This window comes from Mobula hypostoma, chromosome 11 (genome assembly GCF_963921235.1).
Source record: "Mobula hypostoma chromosome 11, sMobHyp1.1, whole genome shotgun sequence".
Taxonomy (NCBI): domain Eukaryota; kingdom Metazoa; phylum Chordata; class Chondrichthyes; order Myliobatiformes; family Myliobatidae; genus Mobula; species Mobula hypostoma.
Window position 1 is genome coordinate 55,780,041 of NC_086107.1, and position 25,691 is coordinate 55,805,731.

Consider the following 25,691-nt stretch of genomic DNA (forward strand, 5'->3'; position numbering starts at 1 on the left):
GTTTACTCTCAATCATAAGCAAAGTGATAAAACCATTGTTAATAGTCATTTCAAGTGGCATCAAATCTCCAGTGCTTATTCACCAAATGCCCACTTTAAGATTCAGTTGGAAACAATGAGATAAGAGGAAATAAATGATAATCCTTGATTTCAATTTTGTCCATGTTATCACTCCACTTTGTATCTGCAATCTCCTCAAGTTCTAGAACATTTTGATATATCTGCACTATTGCATTTCACACTCTTGATAACTGCCAAATTTAAAACACCACCATTGGGAGTAGGGCCTTCAACTTCTAAGTGTCTAAGCTTGGTACATCAGTGCTACAGTAGTTAATTTATCTTGTATTCAGACCAGATATACCATTTCAAATTCCACCATGGCATTCATAGAATTTAAATGTAGTTTATGCTCTGAAATTTAAAAAATAATAATTAGTATGGATTACACAAATATTAAGTAATTCTGCAAAAAGAAATCATCTCATTTACTAGTGCTTTTCAGGGAAGAAAATTTGCCAACTTTACTCATTCTGACATATAATGACTTCAGGCACATCAATGAAATTGATGTGCTGAAGAATTTGATGCTTAAACACCCTCTGAAATTGCCTTGCAAGACACTCAGTTCAAGGGCAATTATGGATGATCAATAAACAATGGTCTTGCCAGCAATACAATAATCACCCCAACAAATTAAGAAATAAATAAAACCTCTGGAATTCCCTCCCTAAATGCCTCTATTTTTATTTCCTCTTTTAAAACACTGCTTAAATTTTGGTTATCTGGCCTAATCATTATCAATTTCCTTTGATACAGGAATTATCAACCTAGAAAGTTGATAATTCCTTTCTTCCCACAGATGCTGCTCAATATGTTGAGTCCCTTCAGCAGTGTATTGGTCGAGATTTCAGCATCTGCAATCTGTAGTACCTTAATTTCTTTCCCTTTGGTAATGCTTCTTTGAATGGTCTTGATAAATTTTTTGTTCATACCTAATCTATCCCATTCTTTAAAAACTAGATCGGTCATAGAGGGTTTAAAAAAAAATTAGAAAAAGTGGGACTAGAAAGAGAAAATTTCAATAAACCAAAATACTTTCTAAATTGTACCCAGATCCTCAAAGTATGTTTAACTACCAAATTGTCAGTTAGTTTACTTAAAGATAAAGGAAGTGAGGATCCAAGAAGAGAAATGATAGAAAATTTATTAACAGAATTAGCTTCTAAAGAGACCCATACCGGACAGTCCTCGCGGTTAATATAATATGACCAAAACGTAAGGTTTTGTACATTGACTGCCCAGTAATAAAACCTAAAATTGGGTAAAGCTAAACCTCCATTCTTTTTAACAAGTTTGTTGTTAAAGTACAGCTGTTGGTTAATAACATATTTCACTATATGATAAGGATTTTTTTCTTTCTTTCTTTCTTCACCAAGCAGCTTCGATCTTGGTAGTGGGTTTAGATTTTTTTTCTGTATCATAATAAAATTATCATATTTCAATATTGTGATTTAATTTAATTTACATGAATATAGAGTAATGAGGTTGCAAGTGTGATTCAAATATGTATTGGTATTATTTTATTTTTTTTAACTTATAATATATACTCGTACTCCGTATTCTTTATGTGGAAATTAATACAAAAAAAATTGAAAAAGATATATTTTTGCTCATCAAAGATATTGTTGCAGAGTGGTATATAGACAACAGAGACTTGATATTTACAAGTTAATAAAGGACTTCAGATTCCAGTAGAATAAATCCCGATATCAGCTGGTAAATAGAAAACTGTATAAATGCATAGAGCAAAGGCAGAACAGTTTTACTGAGGGATTTCAGTTTTCACACTGATTGGGATTAACAGATTAGATCATTTAAAAATCTTGAGTGTTCATGTAAGATTTCTAAAGCAGCCATATTGGTTTTGGAATGAAACAGATTTAGTTATTAAAAACTGCATAAATATTTATATGATAGTGATAGTAATATCAAGTTTGATTAAGTGTTTTAAAGGAGAAAGTGTGAAAGAGCCATTAAGATTTTGGATTAAGATAAAACTGACTTTCAGCATATTAAACAACATGCTGAACGATGGCTTATCTGTTTATAATAAGGTAGCAGTACAATCAGTGGAAAGTTTTTTTAAACTTGATGTTTACTAAAGGGGGCCATGGCTAATTTGTCAAACAAAGGCATTTATGAATATTATAAGTAATAAGGAACACGATAAAAGAGAAACAAAATGCTGATTAAAAACAAGAAAGCTGATAAAGCTGATTCTAAAAAATTGGGAGGGTGAACAGCTAGAGATTGTAGTCCATGTAGGACCAAATGACATAGGTAGGACAAGTGACGAGGTTCTGCAAAGGGAGTACAGGGAGTTAGGTACCAAGTTAAAGGGCAGGACCCCTGGGGTTGTGATCTCAGGATTGCTACCCATGCCGTGTGTTAGTGAAGCCAGAGATATGAAAATTACATAGTTTAGCACGTGGCTAATGAGTTGGTGTAGGAGGGAGGGCATAAGATTTTTGGATCATTGAGCTCTCTTCCAGGGAAGGGTACAAAAGAAATGGTTTGCACCTGAACTGGAAGGGGACTAATATCCTACTAGGAAGGTTTGCTAGTGCTGCACGGTGGGCCTTAAATTAGAGTTCCAGAAGAATAGGAATCAGAGTGCCATAACAGTTAATGGAGTGGTTGTGGAGACAGATGTTGTTAAGACCTCAGACAAAGTCAGGAATCAAAAGATCAAGCATGGTGTAACTAGTGTCCTGAGCTGCATATATTTCAATGTAAGAAGTATCATAAGGAAGGCAGATGAGTTGGGGGCTTGGAACAACACCTGGAATTATGATACTATAGCCATTAGTGAGACTTGGTTGCAGGAGGTGCAGGACTGGCAGCTCAATAATTGTGCAGGGAAACACTTTTCCATCTACTGATCATGATACCATTAGTTTCAAAGTAAGTATGGAAAAAGATAGGTCTGGTCTGTATCTGGTCTGGTCTGAGATTCTAAATTGGAGAAAGGCCAATTTTGATGGTATCAGAAAGGATTTGGCAAGAGTAGATTGGGACAGGTTGTCTTCTGGCAGAGATGTACTTGGTAAGCGGGAGGCCTTCAAAAGCAACATTTTGAGTGTACAAAGCTTGTATGTACCTGTCAGCATAAAAAATATAGTTAACAGGTGTAGGGAACCTTTGTTTTCAAGAGATATTGAGGCCCTGCTTAATAGGTGCAGAGCAGGTAATGGCAGGTAGAAATAAATGAGGTGCTTATGGAGTACAATAAATGCAAAAGAACACTTAAGAAAGTAATCACAGGGGCTAAAAGAAAGCATGAGGTTGCCCTAGCAGACAAAGTGAAGGAGAATCCTAAAGGATTCTACAGATACGTTAAGAGCAAAAGGATTGCAAGGAACAAAATTGGTCCTCTGGAAGATCAGAATGGTAAACCATGTATAGAGCCAAAAGAGATGGAGAAGATCTTAAATATTTTTTTTTGTATCTGTATTTACTCAGGAGATGGACACAGAGTTTATAGAAGCGAGAAAAAAGCCACATCAACTTCATGGACCCTATCCAGATTATACAGGAGGTGGTGTTTGCTGTCCTGAGGCAAATTAGGGTGGATAAATCCCCAAGATCTGACAATGTGTTCCCTTGGACCCTACAGGAAGCAAGTATAGAAATTGCCAGGACCCTAGCAGAGATATTTAAATTATCTTTAGTGCCAGGCGAAGTAACAGAGGATTGGAAGATAGCCAATGTTGTTCCGGTGTTTAAGAAAGGCTCTAAAAATAAACCAGGAAATTATAGGCCAGTGAGTCTGACATCAGTAGTGGGAAAGTTATAGGAAGGTATTCCAAGGGACCAGATATACAAGTATTTGGTCAGACATGGACTGATTAAGGATAGTCAGCATGAATTGTGGGTAGTAGGTCATGTCTAACCAATCTTATAAAGTTTTTCAAGCAAGTTTCCAGTAAAGTAGATGAAGACAATGCAGTGGATGTTGTCTACATGGACTTTAGAAAGGCATTTGATAAGGTCCCACATGGGAGGTTAGTCAAGAAGGTTCAGTCACTTGGTACTCAAGTTGAGGTAGTAAATTGGATTCGACATTGGCTTTGTGGGAGTAGCTCGAGAATGATATTGAAGTTTTATAAGACATTAGTGAGGCCTAATTTGGAGTATTGTGTGCAGTTTTTGTGACCTACCTACACAAAAGATGTAAATAAGGTTGAAAGAGCGTAAAGAAAATTTTCAAGGATGTTTCCAGGTCTGGAGGACCTGAGTTATAAGAAATGAATAGGTTAGGCCATTATTCCTTGGAATTTAGAAGATTGAGAGGAGATTTGATAGAGGTATAGAAAATTATGAGAGGTATAGATAGGATAAATGCAAACTGGCATTTTCCACTGAGGTTGGGTGGGACTACAACCGGAGGTCATGGGCTAAGGGTGAAAATTGAAAAGTTTAAGGGGAACATGAGGAGAAACTCCTTCACTCAGAGGGGCGTGAGAATGTGTAACAAGCTGCCAGCACAAATAGCCTATACAAGCTCGATTTCAACGTTTAAGAGGTACATGGATGGTAAAAATATGGAGGACTATAGTCTGGGTGTAGGTCAATGGAGGTAGGTAGTTTAAATGGTTCAGCATGGACTAGATGGGCCAAAGGGCCTGTTTCTGTGCTGTACTTTTCTATGACTTTATGAAACAAAAAGCTGATAAAAAACCATAATGAAAAGTAGGTCCTGAAAAGTAGGTAATAGAGCAATGGAAGCTGAGAAAACTAATGAGAAACTATAAAGAGAAAGTTGTAAGCTAATTCAAAATCATCACAAAAATTTTAGAAAAATATGGAAGTGAATGATCAGCAAAATGCACCCTTTGTAAAATAATAGTGGTGACATTTTAATTGAATATAAATTAAAAATAATGATAAAATATTTTTTCTCATAGGCAAAAAGTACAATGGGACAAAGTTGATAAATTATGATAAACTTAGTGTTAAGGGTCCTTGCAAATAAATTATCAAAATCCTATGTGCATGTATAGAAAATAATCAAAACACCATAGTACTGCTCTAGCTATTTATCTGCAGGTTTAGAATAGATGAAGGCAGAAGTTATGCTACAGCTATATAAAGCCCTAGGTAGATCACATGTTAAGTACTGTGAGTGTTCATTGACTGTTTAGAAATCTGATGGTGGAGGGAAAAGATATTCCTAAAATGTTAAGTATATGTCCCCTGTACCTCCTCCCAGAAGGAGGTAATGAGAAGAGGAATGCCCTGGATGGTGAATGTCCTTCATGAAGGATAATGCATTCTTGAAGCAGTGCCTTTTGAAGAAGTCTTCAATACTGAGGAGGCTAGTGCCCATGATGGAGCTGGCTGAGTCTACAATCCCCTGCAGCCTTTTCAGTCCTGTGCATTGGAGCCTCCATAAATGGCAGAGATACATGTCAGAAAGCTCTCCATGGTACATCTGGAGAAATTTGCTAGAATCTTCAATGACATACCAAATCTCCTCAAACTCCCAAAGAAGGATCGTCGCTGGCGTGCCTTCTTTGTGATACCATTAATATGTTGGGCCCAGGATGCTGAAACTTGAAGTTGATTATCCTTCCCACTGCTGACCCTTCAATGAGGACAGGTGTGTGTTCCCCTGATTGCCCTTTCCTGAAGTCCAAGATCAATTCCTTGGACTAATGATGGCATCCATTATTAAGGACCTCTCATCACCCAGTACATGCCCTCATCCCATCATTATAATTGTTATTATTATGTATTGCAATGTGCTACTGCCACAAAATGACAAACTTCATGACATATGGCAATGTTATTAAACCTGATTCTGATCCAGGTCATTGCTTGGACATGAGTTATCCCAAACCAACTTCCCATAGCACTTCACCACAGTAGGTGTGAGAGCTACTGGGTGATAGTCATTGAGAAAGCTGACCTGCTCTTTTTGAGCACTAGCATGATTGATGCCCTTTTGAAGCAGTTGGGAACTTCCAGCTGCAGCAGTGAGAGGTTGAATATGCCCTTGAACAGTCCAGCTAATTGGTTGGCACAAGTTTTCAGTGCCCTGCCAGTTATTTTATTGGAGTCTGAAGCCTTGTAAGGGTTCATCCTCTGAAAAAATGTTTTGACATTGGCCTCTGAGATATAGCAGAAGGTCACCAGATGCTGCAGGATTCACAAAGGGTATAGTTTTATTTTCCCTTTCAAAGTATGCATAAAAGTTGTTGAGCTGATTGGGGAGTGAAGCATCTTATGATGTTAGGTTTTGCCATGTTGAAAGTAAAGTCTGCAATCCCTGCCACAACCAATATACATCCTACTGCATCTCTAACTTCACTCAGAATTGCTGTTTCACCCTTATGATAGTGTCCCATAGGTAATTCAATTTCAGTGATACATACAAAAATGTACTCCGTATAACAGATTATATTGTACATTTTGTATTTTTACAATTAAAATTATATACTCACTCAATTTTATGTGGACTATGATCCTTACATGGACCATATTTGTAAAGGTACACTTGTCGAGGAATGAAATCTGACGTGAGAGAGATCACTAATCCATTTCCAATAACAGCAAGAACACCAATTACTTCCAGAATTTTCAACCATATTCCTGCATTAAGGTTATGGACACAAACACATATTACTCATCATTTTCTTACTGTCACACTGTTTAGCAAGTTTTATTTTGTACCTTTCTGTATCTATTGTTTAAGTCCTTAATAGTTTCATTGGTATGACATGGATTTTGCACATTGGCTGAGCTGCAATTCATGTTTACACCAAGACACTGAAAGATATTATGAATCATATTCTTAGTATTCAAGAGTGACAACTGAATTGCATACTCCAAGGTGCAAATTGTCATGATTTTCAGTTCAAATTGATGCAACCAAATATGAGATATGCACTCGTGCTTTTTCAGGGTCCATGCTGGGAACATGTTTTTTTAAAACTACTCTTAGACTGTTGGCTAGCTGTTCACTGTGGGGGTAATTGTGGTGGACGTAATCCAATAATGATGTAAGTGGGGTTCCAAGAGAATTATTAAATACTCAGAGGTTGGCCTCCTTCATGTAATCCACTACTCTCATGTGGCTTCCTCTGCATCAATGAAACCACACGCAAATTGGGTGACTGCTTCGCCAAGCATATCCATTCCATCTGCCACAGCCACCTGTAACTCCTGCCTGCTCAACATTTTAATTCTCCTCTCCATTCCTATTGTGACATGTCCGTTCTTGTTCTACTACACTGCCAGAGTAATGCTAAGCACAAACAAGTGGAACTGCACCTCATTCTGCCTGAGCAGCCTACAACCTATCTATAATCTAATGACATGAACTTTGAAATTTTTAGCTTCTAGTACACTGTTCAATCTCATTCCTTTTCTTTCTCCTGATCTACTCAGTTAATCCTACACTTACCCCAGTCTCTATCTCCTAATTTCTTTCCTCACCTTCCAACCACTCCATCTGCCCAACAACCACACTCTTCCCATTGTTCCCATCTGCCCTCCTCACCTTCCTCCGTGGATGCTGGACTGCATGCACCACCATCCTCTTCTATCAGATTTGATCATCTTCAGCTCTTTGTTGCTTCCACCTAATCCCTCACAGCTTTTGGCATTATTTCCACTCTCCCCTTCTCATATCCCTATCATCCCTTTCTCACTTACTGTAGATCCATCACTTTCTAGCTCTTTCACCACCTCTTCCCTTCACCATTTTATACTGCCCAGATGAAGGATTTCAACTATAATATTGACCATCCATTTCCCTCCATGGATGCTACCTGACCCATTGAGTTCTCCAGCATCTTGTGTGTTGCGCTAGATCAGAGGAGGAGATCTGAGGTGGGACAAGGGCAGCAGAAAATGAAGTAGTGACAGAAATGGCTGAAATAGAATAGTAAATGTTAGTGAATAACAGCAACGAACTAAATCTAAGATTACTGCAAGTTTGGAAGAAATGCTACAAATCAGAGATACAGGGCTTTGTTGTAAGTGCCAGAGATCAAAGATGCATATATCAGAATGGTGGGTTAGAGAATTAAAATGACTAGTATATGGAACCTGAAGTTACTTCTGCAGACTGAATGGAGGTGTTCCTCAGAAGTGTCACCTATCTGTGTTTGATGAGCACCACATGTGCACTAAAATGTTTTGGACTTTTTGGACTAATCAAAGAACAGTACCTTCCCCTCTTCCGAGGTACAGCATCAATAAAAAGTATTCATCACCCTTGGAAGTTTTCATGTTTTACTGTTTTACAACATTGAATCACAGTGGATTTAATTTGGCTTTTTTGACACTGATCAACAGAAAAGACTTTTTTGTGTCAAAGTGAAAACACATCTCTACAAATTAGTCTAAATTTATTACAATTATTAAACACAAAATAATTGATTGCATAATTACTCACCCCCCTCAAGTCAGTATTTAGTAGATGCACCTTTAGCAGCAATTACAGCCTTGAGTCTGTGTGGATAGGTCTCTATCACCTTTTCACATCTGGACACTGCAATTTTTCCCCATTCTTCTTTACAAAGCTGGTCAAGCCCAGTCAGATTGCAAGGGGATCATGAGTGAATAGCGCTTTTTAAGTCCAGCCACAAATTCTCAATTGGATTGGGGTCTGGACTCTGACTTAGCTATTCCAGGACATTAATTTTGCTGTTTTTAAGCCATTGCTGTGCAGCTTGGGCTTTATGCTTGGGGTCATTGTCTTGCTGGAAAACAAATCTTCTCCCAAGTTGCAGTTCTCTTGCAGACTGCATTAGGTTTTCCTCCAGGATTTCCCTGTACTTTGCTGCATTCATTTTACCCTCTACTTTCACAAGCCTTCCAGGGCCTGCTGCAGTGAAGCATCCCCACAGCATGATGCAGACACCTCTATGGTTCACAGGTTTTGATGATGTGCGGTATACAGTATGGCTTAGGCCAAACATAGCATTTAGTCTGATGGCCAACAAATTAAATTTTGGTTTCATCAGACCATAGAATCTTCTTCCAGCTGATATCACAGACTCCCACGTCTTCTGGCAAACTCAAACCAAGATTTCATATGTTTTTTTTAACAGTGGCTTTCTCTTTGCCACTCTCCCATAAAGCTACAACAGTGGTATGCGCAGTCTCTCTCATCTCAGCCACTGAAGTTTGTAACTCCTCCAGAGTTGTCATAAGTCTCTTGTTGGCCTCTCCCACTAGTCCCCTTCTTGCTTGGTCCCTCAGTTTTTGAGAATGGCCTGGCTCTAGGCAGATTTACAGCTGTGCCATACTCTTTCCATTTCTTGATGATTGACTTAACTATACTCCAAGGGACATTCAGTGACTTGGAAATTTTCTTGTATACATCTCCTGACTCGTGCTTTTCAATAACCTTTCCGCGGAGTTGCTTGGAGTGGTCTTTTGTCATCATGGTGTAGTTTTTCCCAGGATACTGATTCACCAGTAGTTGGACCTTCCAGATACAGGCACATCTTTACTACAATCAATTGAAACACCTTGACTACATATAGGTCTCCAAAAACAGATCTCCATTTAACTAATTATGTGACTTCTAAAACCAACTGGCTGCACCAGTGATGATTTAGTGTGTCATATTAAAGTGGGAGAATACTTATGCAATCAATTATTTTGTGTTTTATACGAGGGGTGATTGCTACCAGTGCCACGTGCAGGGTGGTTTACAAATAGTAAGATAGCGCAGATCAACATGTGGCTGAAGACGTGGTGCAGGAAGGAGGGCTTCAGATTTATAGATAATTGGGCAGTTTTCCAGGGAAGGTGCACCCTGTTCCAGAGGGACGGTTTACATCTGAACTGGAGGGGGAAAAATATTCTTTCAGGTAGGTTTGCTAGAGAGGCTCCAGTGGATTTAAACTAGGTACGAGGGGGGAGGGGAACCAGACTAGAGTGTAGGAACAGATGTGGGGAAGAAGGAAGAAAAAGAAAATTGTAAAGTTGTTTGCACCGTTAGTGATAAACAGAGAGTAAGAGGTGGAAAATTTCTTAAATGCATTTATTTTAATGCTTGGAGCATTACAAGGAAGGTGGAGGAGCTTAAAGCATGGATTGATACCTGGAAGCATGGTGTGGTAGCTATTAGTGAAACATGGTTACAGGAGGGGTGTGATTGGCAACTAAATATTCCCGGATTTAATTGCTTCAGGTGTGATAGAATCAGAGAGACAAGAGAGGGAGGTGTTGCATTGCTTGTCAGAGAAAATATTACAGTGGTGCTCTGGCAGGATAGATTAGTGGGCTCGTCTAGGGAGGCTATTTGGGTGGAATTGAGGAATGGAAAAGGTGTAGTAACACTTATGGGGGTGTATTATAGACCACCAAATGGGGAGCGAGAGTTGAAGGAGCAAATTTCTAAGGAGTTAGTAGATATTTGTAGTAAGCACAAGGTTGTGATTGTGGGAGATTTTAATTCTCCACACAGACTGGGAAGCCCATACTGTAAAAGGGCTGGATGGTTTGGAGTTTGTAAAATGTGTGCAGGATAATTTTTTGCAGCAACACATAGAGGTACCAACTAGAGAGGGGGCAGTGTTGGATCTCCTGTTAGGGAATGAGACAGGTCAGTTGACAGACGTTTGTGTTGGGGAGCACTTCGGGTCCAGTGATCACAATGCTATTAGTTTCAATATAATTATGGAGAAGGATACGTCTGGACCCAGGGTTGAGATTTTTGATCGGAGAAAGGCTAACTTTGAGGATATGCGAAAGGATTATAGAAGGAGTGGATTGGGACAATTTGTTTTATGGGAAGAATGTAATTGAGAAATGGAGGTCATTTAAAGGTGAAATTTTGAGAGTACAGAATCTTTATATTCCTATTAGGTTGAAAGGAAAGGTTAAAAATTTGAGAGAGCCATGGTTTTCAAGGGATATTGGAAACTTGGTTCGAGAACAGAGAGATATCTACAATAAATATAGGCAGCATGGAGTAAATGAGCTGCTCGAGGAATATAAAGAATGTAAAAAGAATCTTATGAAAGAAATTAGAAAAGCTAAAAGATATGAGGTCGCTTTGGCAAGTAAGGTGAAAATAAATCCCAAGGGCTTCTACTGTTATATTAATAGCAAAAGGATAGTGAGGAATAAAATTGGTCCCTTCGAGAATCAGAGTGGACAGCCATGTGTGGAGCCAAAAGGGATGGGGGAGATTCTGAACAATTTCTTCTCTTCGATATTCACTAAGGAGAAGGATACTGAATTGTGCAAGGTAAGGGAAACAAGAAGGGTAGTTGTGGAAAGTATGATGATTGAAGAAGAGGAAGTACTGGCGCTTTTAAGGAATATAAAAGTGGATAAATCTCCGGGTCCACACAGGATATTCCCTAGGACCTTGAGGGAAGTTAGTGTGGAAATATCAGGGGCTCTGACAGAAATATTTCAAATGTCATTAGAAACGGGGATGGTGCCGGAAGATTGGCGTATTGCTCATGTTGTTCCATTGTTTAAAAAGGGTTCTAAGAGTAAACCTAGCAACTATTGGCCTGTGAGTTTGACATCAGTAGTGGGTAAATTGATGGAAAGTATTCTTAGAGATGGTATATGTAACTATCTGGATTGACAGGGTCTGATTAGGAACAGTCAACATGGATTTGTGTGTGGAAGATCATGTTTGACAAATCTTATTGAATTTTTTGAAGAGGTTACTAGGAAAGTTGACGAGGGTAAAGCGGTGGATGTTGTCTATATGGACTTCAGTAAGGCCTTTGACAAGGTCCCACACGGAAGGTTGATTAGGAAGGTTCAATCGTTAGATATCAATATTGGAGTAGTAAAATGGATTCAGCAGTGGCTGGATGGGAGACGCCAGAGAGTGGTGGTGGATAACTGTTTGTCAGATTGGAGGCCGGTGACTAGTGGTGTGTCTCAGGGATCTGTACTAGGTCCAATGTTATTTGTCATATATATTAATGATCTGGATGATGGGGTGGTAAATTGGATTAGTAAGTATGCAGATGATACTAAGATAGGTGGAGTTGTGGATAATGAAGTACGTTTTCAAAGCTTGCAGAGAGATTTAGGCCAGTTAGAAGAGTGGGCTGAAAGATGGCAGATGGAGTTTAATGCTGATAAATGTGAGGTGCTACATTTTGGTAGGACTAATCAAAATAGGACATACATGGTAAATGGTAGGGCATTGAAGAATGCAGTAGAACAGAGGGATCTAGGAGTAATGGTGCATAGTTCCCTGAAGGTGGAATCTCATGTGGATAGGGTGGTGAAGAAAGCTTTTGGTATGCTGGCCTTTATAAATCAGAGCATTGAGTATAGGAGTTGGGATGTAATGTTGAAATTGTACAAGACATTGGTGAGGCTAAGTTTGGAGTATTGTGTAGCGTTTTGGTCACCGAACTATAGGAAAGATGTCAACAAAATAGAGAGAATACAGAGAAAATTTACTAGAATGTTACCTGGGTTTCATCACCTAAGTTACAGAGAAAGGTTGAACAAGTTGGGTCTTTATTCTTTGGAACATAGAAGGTTGAGGGGGGACTTGATAGAGATATTTAAAATTATGAGGGGATAGATAGAGTTGACGTGGATAGATTTTTTCCATTGAGAGTGGGGGAGATTCAAACAAGAGGACATGAGTTGAGAATTAAAGGGCAAAAGTTTAGGGGTAACATGAGGGGGAACTTCCTTACTCAGAGAGTGGTAGCTGCGTGGAACGAGCTTCCAGCAGAAGTGGTTGAGGCAGGTTCGATGTTGTTGTTTAAAGTTAAATGGACAGCTATATGGACAGGAAAGGAATGGAGAGTTATGGGCTGAGTGCAGGTCGGTGGGACTAGGTGAGAGTAAAAGCTCAGTACGGACTAGAAGGGCTGAGATGGCCTATTTCCATGCTGTAATTGTTACATTGTAGCAGTGTGCTACACACAGCGCTAAAATAAGCACACGTAGTCGGTGAGTTAGAGTTACGATGAAAAAGGTTTATTTCAACTTCGTGGCCTACTTTAAAGCCTTCCTGTTCCCGCCCTCCCTGGGCGGGACTGCTGTGGGGAATGCTATTCCCAGACCCTTTCCGCGCGCGGGATCTTCCCCCTGCCGGTGACGATGGCCTGGCGCCCTTTTTGGCGCCGGCCTCTCTGCCTGCGTGCGCTGTTTTGTGAGCCGGTTCGTGTGTGCTAGAAAGTGGGTCGCCACAATATCGTTATATATAAGTTCGTGGACTAAGGTAGAAGGAGTCAATTTTAGAAAACCGAGCACAAATTTTTCAACATAGTCCCCTCTTATATTTACACACTTAATCCAGCGGTCGTGGAGCATACAGATTCCTTCTTTGTAGAAGTCGGCATCCTGGACCTCCTGAAAGTGGTATAAAGGTGTGATTGATAAGTTCATGGCCTAAGGTAGACAGATGAGTTATACAGCTCTTGTAGTTCATCTCTTTGAGTGATTATGCAGAAAGTTTGAAGTTAATAACTCATCTCCTTCTACCTTAGGCCACAAACTTACCAATCACCCCTGCTGTGGACCACTTCTGGAGGTCCAAGACCCCGACTTCTACAAGGAAGGGATCTGTATGCTCCACAACCGCTGGACTAAGTGTATAAATGTAGGAGGGGGCTATGTTGAAAAATAAATGTGCTAGGTTTTCTAAAATTGGCTCCTTCTACCTTAGGCCACAAATTTATTAATCACCCCTCGTATCTGTAATTAATTTAGATCACTTTGTAGAGATCTGTTTTCACTTTGACACGAAAGTCTTTTTTTGTTGATCAGTGTCAAAAAAACCCAAATTGACTCCACTGTGGTTCAATGTTGTAAAACAATAAAACATGAAAACTTCCAAGGAAGCTAAATACTTCTCATTGGCACTGTATATGGTCACCTTCTAGGATCAAGAATGAATTCAACAATTTATTTTCCCTCACATTTCCAGCGATCAAGGTCTTCTTTTCTCAAATTCAAGTAACTTGAGATCTATTATTTAGAACTCAACCTATGCCCACACTTTTTTAGATGCTCCCCTGCCATTTTTGCCATTCAATCACTCCGAGCTTTGAATACAGCACTGACTTTTCCTTTTGCTTTGTCTACTCCTTCCTCTCGTCCTCTCTTCCTCTGCCACCTTTTTTTTACATCTCTAACTTTTCAAAATTTAAAACAGTAATTGGTCTGAAATATTAACTCTTATTTCTTTCTCACAGATACTGCATAACTACCTGAGTACTTTTTGCAATTACCATTTTAATTAGGGATCGGAAAGTGTAAATTTAATTTATGGAGCATATCTCCAGAAGAAGAACTTAAGACCTAAATCAGTAACTTATACTTGAACTCAAAAAAAAAATTGGCCTTGCATAAAATTCAGTTTTCCATGGTGAAGGGAAGGATGGGGGAGGGGTTGCATGGCAAATACACAATTCCTCTGGCTTTGGAATCATGATGAAGAGGTAATTTTAAATCCTGCCTATTTACCCAACTGGATAGATGGATTGATTAGTCAGCACAACTTTGTGAAAGGGAGACTGCATCTCATGAACAGAGTTTTTTGAAGAAGTAACCAAGAGGGTAGTAACCTTCAATAAAAGCCTTTGACAAGGCCATGAATGATAGGCTGCTATGGAAAGTTATACCACATGGAATTCAGGGTGAATAAGCTAAATGGATACAGAATTGGCTTGATGGTAGGATACAGGTGGTGATGGTATAAGGATGTTTCTCAGGGAACTGCTCAATATACTGGCTGTCTTGTTTCTCCACTCTCAATCCTCATGCAAGGTTTCAACCTTCGACAATTACTTATAGATGCTGATGGAGCTGAAGGGACTTACTGAAGGGTTTTGGCCCAAGACGTCAACTGTACTCTTTTCCGTAGATGCTGCCTGTCCTGCTAAGTTCCTCCAACACTTCATAAATGTGGCTGATTGAGCTGTTGAGTTACCACAGCAGACTGCTTGATGGAGGCAGGAACAGTAACAGCATTAGGAGAATGAGCAGGGTATAGAAGGATATGGAATTAAAGCAAGATAGTGGGATTAGTTTTAAGAAACGTGATGGTTGGCATACAGTACATATGATGGGCCGGAGAGGCTGTTCCTGTGCTGTAGAGCTCCATGACAACATGCCCCCACTGTCTTCTTAGTTCATTCTAGATTGCTACCACCCTATGGATGTAAGAATTCTTACTCTGATTCCTCCTTAAATCTTTCACTCCTCACCTTAAATGTTTGCACCTTGGGGATATTTCTTACTACCTATGCCTCACTATTTTCTTATGCCTCATTCAGGATCCCTTCAGCTTCCTCTGTTCTATTGAAATAAAACACAGCCTTTCCAGTTTTCCTTCATAACTGAAACCTTCGATCCTGCCACTTCCTAGTCAATCTCCTCTACACTCTCTTAAGTGTAATAACACCCATCCTACCAAAACTGCCCAATATAGTCCAGCTGTGGTCTAACCAATGATTTGTAAAGTTGAATGAAGGCCTTTCTGTGGAAAATAAAAGTAGGTACAAGACAAATCCATGATTCTCCCCTTATCCAAATCTAAGAAATGCTTAATGGCCAAGACTATTAAGAGATAAATCTGCCCGTCTACAAAAACTCACAGAACAAAAGAAATACAGTTGGGCCAACAACTGTATTATGGACTTCTACCAAATATATTGTGCACTAATTATTTGTCAGGCACTACAATAAAAGCTAATATAATCTGAACAAATCCAGAGTAGGTTACATGGTCAGCACAACATTGTGGGCCAAAGGGCCTGTAATGTGCTGTAGATTTTCTATGTTCTATGTTTTATGTTCTAGATCAAATTATAACTTGTCAAGGATACATAGAAATAAATTTATCTACATACCACTGAATAAAATAAAAGCAATCATCAAAATCTTACCAATATCTTTTGCTTTCCGTGGTATTGGTCGTTTGAAGTGCCATATCATCTTTCTGGCATCCAATCGAATTTCAAATATGTTATTTAGAAAAGCTAGTAATGGAGCCAATGGAAAGGCTGCAACGAATATTGTGGTGAAACCATACTGAATTGCTGAAAAAAATGACAAATAAGTTGTCACTAAACTATAAATCAATAGCCATCATTCATTGTTAGGGCTCAAATGATAGTTGTTTGACAAAGCATTGGAGGCCATCTACTACAAGCAAGCCAGGCTCCAACATCGGACTTGATGACATTAAAATTGAGTATTCAAGAGGAATGCAGGACAAATATAGTATCCAAACAAATTTGCTTGCAACAGGCAAGATAAAGCATCAGACAGACAGTGACTCAAACAATACTACAGTGTAATTCTCTGAAGCTCATGAAGATATTAAAAATACAAATTTAAAGAGTTGAGTTGTAATATCTGTAATTCAGATACACCTCAAAAGGCAGTCTTTGGCAGTGTGTCCACCACAATAGGACTTACTTAGCTATACAATGCTCTCTCCAGGGCAATCAAGTAACAGGAGGTTGCCAAATCCTTTAACCAACTTTATATTTACCAGTTACTACCATCTTGCCATTGTTATTTTAAATATTATTGGGCATAAATTTATCAGTGCAATAACAAAATACAGCATTGTAACAGTGTTCCCACAACTAAAAATGAATCAGATCTAAGCTCTACAATCCTGCCACATCCAACTGTAAAAAAAATAAATAGGCATCCATTAGTCTCATGGGACCATGGATTTGCCCCTTGGAAGGTTTCCAGGGCGCAGGCCTGGGCAAGGTTGTATGGAAGACCGGCAGTTGCCCATGCTGCAAGTCTCCCCTCTCCACGCCACAATGTTGTCCAAGCATAGGGCATTAGGACCCATACAGCTTGGCACCGGTGTTGCTGCAGAGCAATGTGTGGTTAAGTGCCTTGCTCAAGGAAACAACACGCTGCCTCAGCCAAGGCTCGAACTAGCGACCTTCAGATCACTAGACGAACACCTTAACCACTTGGCCACGTGCCAACGGTAAATGGTGTTGGACAATTTAGCAACTCCCTGGATCAGCAGACATACTCGGTGATTGGGGAGCACAGCACATCAATGCGAAAGAGAAAGCTCAAGTATTTTCAAGAATTTTCATTGAAGTGCCTAATGAAGAAGACATCTCTGTTTCGTCCAGGAGTCTTCAGCTTATTTGATTCACTTCATGTGATTAAAATAGAAATTACTTAGGAACAAAGGCTAAGGGCACTTTGTTGACTTTCTAGCAAAGGTACACAAGACTTGCTCTCCAGAACTTGCTGCATCATTAGCCAAGCCTTTCCAGCATATCTACAACAATGGTATCTACCCATCAATGAGGAAAATTGCCAAAGGATGTCATATCTACAAGAAACAGGACAAATCCAGTTTGGTCAATTACCACCCCATTAGTCTACTCTTGATCATCAGCAAAGTGATCGATGGGATGATGTATAGTGCTATTATGTAGCACTTATAAAGCAACAACCTACTCAAAGAAACTCAATTTGGGATCCACCAAAGTCAGTCAGCTCAAGATCTCATTACAGTATTAGTATAAACATAGACAAAAGAGCAAAACTCCAGATGTAAAGTGATGCCAAGGCAGCATTTGACTGAGTATGGCATCAAGGAGACCTGGCTAAACTGGCGTCAGTGAGAATCAACAGGAAACCCCTCCACAGATTGAGATCATATTTAACACAAAGAAAGATGGCCGTGATGGTTGGAGATCAATAATCTCAGTGTAGTTCATCTCAGTGGAGGAATTCCTCAGTGTAGTGTCCTAGGCCCAGACATCTTCAGCTATTTCATCAATGACCTCTCTTCAATCATAATGCTAAAAGTAGGGAAGTTCGTTGATGATTATACAATACTCTGCATCACTCATTGTTCCTCAGATAACATAGCAGTCTACACCAAATGCAGGGAAGACCAGGACGATATCCAGGCTTGGGCTGAAAGATAGCAAATAACATTTGTGCTATACCAATGCCAGGTAATGATGATATCAAAGAAGAGAAAATTTATTTATTGCCTTCTGACATTGAATGCCATTATCATTACTGAATCACCCATGAGCAATATCCTGAGAGTTACTATTAACCAAAAACTGAACTGGAGTAACCATATAACCAATGTGGCTACAAGAGCAGCTCAGAAGCTATTAATCCTACAGTGAGTAATTCACCTAACTCCCCAAAGCCTATCCAAGATTCAAATAAAGAATGTGATGAAAATCTTTCCGTTTGCTTGGATGAGTGCAACTTTAGTCACATTCAATAAGCTTTATACCACATAGGACAAAGCAGCCCACTTGCAAGGCACCCTGTCCACAACCATTTACTCACTCCATCTCTGACACATAGTAGAAGCAATTTATACCACCTAACAGAATACATTGCAGCATCTAAGACTCCTTAGAAATTATATCTTCCAAACCCATTACCTCTACCAACTGGAAGGACAAAAGCAACAAAAGTCTGGGTACACCACCACTTAGATGTTGTTTTCAAGTTAAATACCAACCATCCAGATTTGGGTTGAAATCCCGGAATCCTCTCTCTGACAGAAATGTGGGTATACCAACAGCTCAAGGACTGTAGGGTTCAAAAGGGCAGCTCACCACCACCTTCACAAGGGCAATTAAATGCTAGCTTCAACCCGCAAAGCCCACATCCCCTGAATGAGCATACAAATTGCATTAAGGTGGAGTGATGAAACTTCACACACATTTTTGTGTGCATTGCCAAAATTGCTAATATAATCTCAGTCTTGGGAAAGAGTTCCTTGTTCATTTTATACTTAAGACTCAAAAATACTGGCATTTAAAAGGACAATGGCTGCACTTAATTCCACATCCTTACAGCTTACTCTGTATGGATTAACACTTTTTCTTCATGGCCTTCCAATACCTGTTATTCTAGATTCAGCCTTCCACTTTATGGAGAATGGAAGCATGTATAACTTGGCTGTTTGGCAAGAAATATTCACAGGGTAAAAATCATTGGAGGCTAATCATCCAAAACCTTAGCATTCCAGGTTTCATAGATCCTTACAGAGATCTCTTTGTAACTTCCTGCTTAATATGCCTCATTGTGACAGTAGATGGTTGCTAATTCCTTATATGGTTGTGGAGATGAAACAATTTATCAACCTTCAAGTTCTGTCTTCAGAAATCACTGATGCTACTACTTGCAAATAAACAGCAATCTTCCAGCGACTGGAGAGTGATGATGACATTAGATAAATGAGTCTTTAAGGTTATTAATGAGTCACTAGCTACATGTCTAAGTAACAGCATCTGCAAGAAATTGACTAGAGCTTTCCACTAGAGCTACTGCCTCAGAGTGCAATGACCTGAGTTCAGTTTTGACTTCCATTATTGCCAATGTGGATTTTTCCCATTTGCTCTGTCATATTTTTTTAAACGGGTGATCCAGTTTCCTTCTGGATTGTGCAGGGTGGTAAATTAAAGGGCCATTTTTTTTTAAAACGTGTCGCACCAGTCAGCCATTCTTGTCTGGCGCGTGGTGTCAGGATTGGTCTCCTTTTGGATTAACCAGGTCAGGATATGAATGTTCCCAACTCGACACTTTTTTTTATGAGGCCGAGTGGCTAGCTCGACGCTCAACCAGGCATGGATGGAAAGCATGCTTGTTTGAATGCTTGGATTCAAACTCGGGAGCCTTCGCTCGAGTCCGGCGCTGATGCCATTGCGCCACCAGCCAGACAACTGGCCACTGAAAATTGTCCTGAGTGTATTGGCAAATTTTTCAAGAGAACTAGAATATAAAGGCAAGGATGTAATACTGAAACTTTATAAGGCATTGATCAGACTGAACTTGGGAACATAGTGAGCAGTTCTGGGCCAAATATCTAAGGAAAGATATGCTGTCACTGGAGAGGATCCAGAAGAGGCTCACGAGAATGATCCTGGGAATGAAAGGGTTAATATGTGAGGAGCATTTGATGGCTCTGGGCCTGTACTCACTGGGGTTTAGAAGAATGGGGGGTGGGGATCTTATTGAAACCTATTGAATAGTGAAAGGCCTAGACAGAATGGGCATGGAGAGGATGTTTCCTATAGTGGGGTAATCTAGGACTATATGGCACAGCCTCAGAATAGAGGGACATCCATTCAGAACAGAGATCAGGAGAAATTTGTGGGTGGTGAATCTGTAGATTCACAGATGGCTATGGAGACTAAATTATGGAGTATATTTAAGCAGAGGTTGATAGACTCTTTATCAGTCATAATGTCAAAGGTTATGGGGAGAAGGCAGTAGAATGGCATTGACAGGGATAATAAATTAGCCATGATAGCAGACTCATTGGCACAAATGACCGAATTCTGCACCTATATCTTATGGTCTTATTTTCCATTCTTCATGAATTGAAGGAGATGTGAGAGTATAAAATGGAATTAGTTTAATCGTTAGCATGGCCTTTGTGGACCAAAGGACCAGTTTCCCATGCAGTGACTCCATACCACTTACTAAAGCTGCTTGATTTTTATTGCCATGTGTACTGAGATACAGTGAAGAGCTTTGTTTGCTTGTTATTCAGGAATATCATACTATAGATAATACAACAAAATAGTAAAAACAGAATGTAGATTATAGTTTTGCAGCTAAGGAATGTGCAGTGCAGGCAAATAAAGTGTAAGGACTACAATGAGGTAGATTGGGGGAACAGTAATTCATCTTTGGTATCTAAAAGGTCCTTTCAAGAGTCATATAAGTGGGATGTAAGCAGTCCTCAAGTCTGGTGGTATGTGCTTTCAAGCCTATGTATCTTCTACCCAATGGGAGAGGTCATTGATTATATTCTCCACTTTGCCTAGGCAGTAGGAAGTGTCGATAGAGTCAATGGAGGGGAGGCTGGTTTGTGTGATGGATTAGGCTGTGTTTATAACTCTGTAAGTTCTTGCATTCTTGGGCAGAGCAGTTGCTTTATCAATCTGTGATGCATTCAGATGGCATGCTTTCCACATTGCATTTGTAAAGATTGATGAAGGTCATCAGGAACATGTCAAATTTCCTTAGTCTCCTGAGGAAGTACAGGCACTGGTGTGCTTTCTTGGCTCTACTGTCAACATGGCTGGACCATGACAAAGATAATTTTGGTGAAATTATGCTTAAAAATTTGAAGCTCTCAACCATCTCCACCTCAGCACTGATACAGACTGGGGTTGTGTATTCTACTCTACTTACTGTAGATAATAACCAGCTCCTTTGTTTTGCTGATATTGAGGGATTGGTCATCTTGACCAATGTTGCTAGGGTCTCTTTCTTCATGTACTCCCTTTCAATCTTGTTTGAGGACTGGCCCACTACAGTGGTGTCACCTGCAAAGTTGCAAAGGAGCCAGGGAATGTAATGCATGAAGCACTGGTTGAGGACAATTGTGGAGGAGGTGTTGTCATCTATCCTTACTATTTGTAGCGTGCAACACAAAGGAGTCAAATGATGCTTTTTCAAAAACAAATATTGCTATCAAATATCATGATCTTTTTAGAGTTTCTTAAAACTACATGAAGACATCCAACATAAATGCACATATAACTTTCTAGGCCCACACTTGGTAGCAACATGAAAGATTTACTATCCATCTCTTCCTTTTTGTCTCCAATTGAGTTTGATCTAGTTGAAGTACAGATGCTTCTGCTGTAGAAAACTGTGGCTTTTAAGTCTCATTTCAGCATTCTGGGTAAATAAATTTTCAAAATAATCTATCACCCCAAAGCAGTACTATGTTAACTTTTACACATTCAACAGCACAAGGATGTGGGGAGCATTGGAAACTGTAGTATTATCTATTGCTCATTAGTCTACTGATAAGAGGTAAGGGAAGAACCCTTTAATTAACTTGTATCCTCCATCAGGTCAGCCAATCTGCTCTGTTATTTAAGTCAGGGTCCTTAAGATGTCATCCAGATGAGGGCTTTATGCTGGGGATCATTCTCACATATTCTTCTAAATAATTTCAATGACTTTATATCACATATCATGAGGAGAGATCCAAAACTGTGAGAATACTCCAGCTGTAATTGGATCAGTGATCTGAGGTAAATGATGTGCTCTGATTTGTGTTGAATGTTATATAAGAATAACTACCACATAAACATCACCATAGACTGGTAAGCAGTTTATGCTCCACTTGAAGCTGCAAATATGTTTCTAACATGATAATCTTTTAGTACATTCTTCACTTAAATTCATCTTTATGTATTCCAATGTCCTTACAACTTTTACCACAACTTCTCTTTTTTGATGATATTCCAGTAATTAATGCTCAACAATGTCTCAATTACTTCAGTGTTGTTTCTTATAAATAATACATATATTCAGTCTTTATCCTAGGTCCATTTGACTTTGCATTGTTCACTTCCCTAGTGCATTGATACTGCTCTGCAATACCCTGCAGAGTGGTGATTCATTATAGGGCACATTATATTGCATTTATTGTAGTCATTTACTGGTATGTGCTTTTGTATCCTTAAAAATACATCCCCGGCAGTTGTGCTGAAAATCAAGTTGAAACCCCTACTTTCTGCCAGTGTTCCCACAGAACTCTAACAATTATCTCATGAGTTGGTGTGGAGAGAATCACTGTGGTGAAATGTAAAGGCAGCTCTAGGGGTCTACTGCTGGGAGGCTGGGGGAAGCCATATAGCCATCCTGTGCCAAGACGTGTAACTCAGAGACACATCTTAGCCACTATAATCAGTGTAGATGTAGCTGGGGACTGGCAACCGCTGCTCCAATGTTGTAAACTGCCCACCTCTGATCATTGTTGAGCTTGTTACCGTACAGAAACCTCTGGACTCTGTGGTTAGTTGTGGGGAGCTAACTTTTTATATTCAGTTCCAGGATCCTGCATAACTGGCAAATGCAGCTTTTATTGTGTGACACTAATTGTCACAGAGCTGAAGGTGAGCTGCCTTCTTAAATCCATTTAATGAAGAAACTGCATAATTAAGGGAAAAATTAACATTTATGGTACTAATCAACAAGAAAGATATGATTTCATAAAATTACAGATCTGAAATATTAACTCTGTACATCTTTCTACTGAAATTACCTAATTGCTTAGTTGTCCAATTGTGATTCATATACCGGATGCTGTTGCATTTGCATTCATATTTTAGTATTGGTACTATAAATTAATTTATTAAACAAACAGTTCTGGAGAACTCTGAAAGCAATAATAAATAAACAATAGGTTTTTTACAGTGTTCTAATGAACAATCGAACACCAAGGATGATCAATTCCCATTTATCCCATTGACATCAGTTGTTTGTTGGATCTTTATAAACACAATTTGGATGCTCTAATCGCCTTTGTAGCAACAGTTTTGCACATCAAATTCTGTAAAGTGTTCTATACATTTCCAAAGCACACTAGTTGTTATGTTTTGTAACTCCAAAACATACATTTAATTGCAAGATAAAGTCGCAACTGGGAATGCAAGTCTAACCTTGGTTTATACTTTAAGTGAGGAGCACAATGTGGTAGCATCATGCAATTTGCTTATTTTACATATAATCCATTATGAATTAAACAAAGAATGGTTAATCAACATAATTACAAGATTACTCAAATATTACTGAAATATTAAATACACAACACTCCTCCCTGCTTAGCTATAAACTCCAACTCAATATAGAATGCATCTGAACTATATACACAATATGAGATATAAATCAAATACAAACTACAATTCAAAGCAGACATCCATAGCATAGTAAATTTGAAATTATCCCATTCAGTCCTAAAGATTTAATCACTGTGGAGGATTTCTTACTCTTGTGGGATAATTTCTTTCCTGACAAGGGTGGTCACTCTGCTTGGCAGGTGAGACTTGCGGCTGTGAAAACAATCTCAGGTTCTGGGACTTCCTCCATGGTGGTTCTGAGAGCTCTAGACACCTTACTTCCTTTTCCTTTTTTTTCTTCTAGTATATGCATCTTGATTGTGGGAGGGTGCATTTAGTTCACTGGAGTATTCTCTTACTAATCCTTCTATTGCTCTCTTTACAATTTGAACTCTTGTTTTCTTGTAAGATTTCACAATCTAATTGATCTCCCAGCCCATTACTGAACTGCTAACGCTTAGTCAATCTCTTCAATTCATACACCTACAATCAGCAATGGTTTCAGTTCTAAATGTTCCTGCGGTACTTTCGTGATATCAGCAAAGCTAATTTGGCTGGATTAGTTGTAGCAGTCAAGCTTCAAAGCAAACCCAATGCACTCAGCAAAAGTGGTACTTGTTTCTCATTGGCTATTCCATTTGCTTCAAAATACTGTTCAGTTAGCTCAGTATACATGAGCCAGTAACCCTCTGAGCAATCAACGTAACTATCTTTCCAATGTAGCCTGCCATTTCTTCTTTTTTTTTACTATTATCCTCTGGTACTCACTGTTTATGAACCTATGAATTCTTAAATTTTCTGCCTTTTTATTAACTTGATCGTGCCTTCCTGTCTGAAGAACATCGGGTGCGCCACTTTTTAAAAAAACTTGAATATCTCGCTACAGTTCGACAGGTACTGAGTCATTTTGGGTTTGTTTTAAAAATACCTGATTGTTACTGTCACGTTTTTTAATTCCAACACATAAATCTAATTGCAAGAAAAAGACTCAGCCAAGAATGCGGGTCTAACTTAGCTTTATATTTTAAGCGAGGTGCATACACATTACGTGGTAGTGTCATGACGTATGCAATTCACTTATTTTTACATATAACCCATAATAAATTACTTAAATAAACAAAGTAAGCTTAATCAACAACATATTTACAAGATTACTCAAATATTACTAAAATATTAGATACACGTTATAATAAATGAAGTTGTTTGAATTTAAAGAGCTTACTCATTTCTAAAAACTCGTTGAATACAGAGTAGGAGTCAAAGTCATTTAAGTTATAATTTCTGATCCAATGCTTAGGTACATCTTCCACATTGTCATCTAAGTATCTTTTCCGATGCTTCCATTTATATTGCAGATATCTGTAGAACAGATAAATATATGTGCATTGATTTAAACTCAGAGAGTGAATTATAAGTAATTTTGATTACATAAGAGAAGAAGGGACTAGATTGCTGTGTATGACAATATGAAGAGCATGGCTACAAGACCAGAAAAATAATTTGTGATCATCTAATTTTAAAAGCTAAAAATGCTGCTAAAACATTTTCAGCTGTGGAATTCTGCCTCTTCAGTACAATAACCATCTTCAAAACAATTGTCTAAACCTATTGCTACATATTTTTCTAACCTTATTTGTCCTTGAGCTTATACTTACAACCTACATTCACTTACAAACTACCAGATCCACCATCACTACAGCCGTGTTTTAAAAACACCTCACAAATACTTTAAGACATATCTCACTTAGTTGAAGATAACTGTGATCAACATGTCAGCAGCCCTATCCCCAATCTCACAAACCCCCCACAACATCCTGAAGACATTCTACTGCCTGGCATGGGAGGAGAAATTGAGCCAAAGGCTACTTGTAATGAAGAAGAACACACGACACAGTTTCCAGAACCCTTCTTCACTCTTGTACGCACTATACCAGCATTCCATTCAGCATAGTCACAAGAACACTGATTGGTTAAAGCAAAGCCAGAATACTCACATACTCACTTAAATCCACCTGCTCAAGCTACCCCTGTGAGAAAATTAGTGCAAAC

The 25,691-nt window shown here is 39.0% G+C and overlaps 1 protein-coding gene across 1 annotated transcript in view; it reads right to left on the bottom strand.

The window, feature by feature from the left end:
* Nucleotides 1-25,691, bottom strand: part of LOC134353765 (anoctamin-9-like) — a 133,761-nt gene that overhangs the window by 11,692 nt on the left and 96,378 nt on the right. Inside the window, exons 19-21 of the mRNA XM_063062114.1 lie at nucleotides 24,865-25,001; nucleotides 15,915-16,067; nucleotides 6,510-6,657 (exon numbers count right to left, since the gene is read on the bottom strand). Coding sequence (XP_062918184.1) covers nucleotides 6,510-6,657; nucleotides 15,915-16,067; nucleotides 24,865-25,001 — 438 coding nt within the window. The remainder of the gene's footprint in view (nucleotides 1-6,509; nucleotides 6,658-15,914; nucleotides 16,068-24,864; nucleotides 25,002-25,691) is intronic.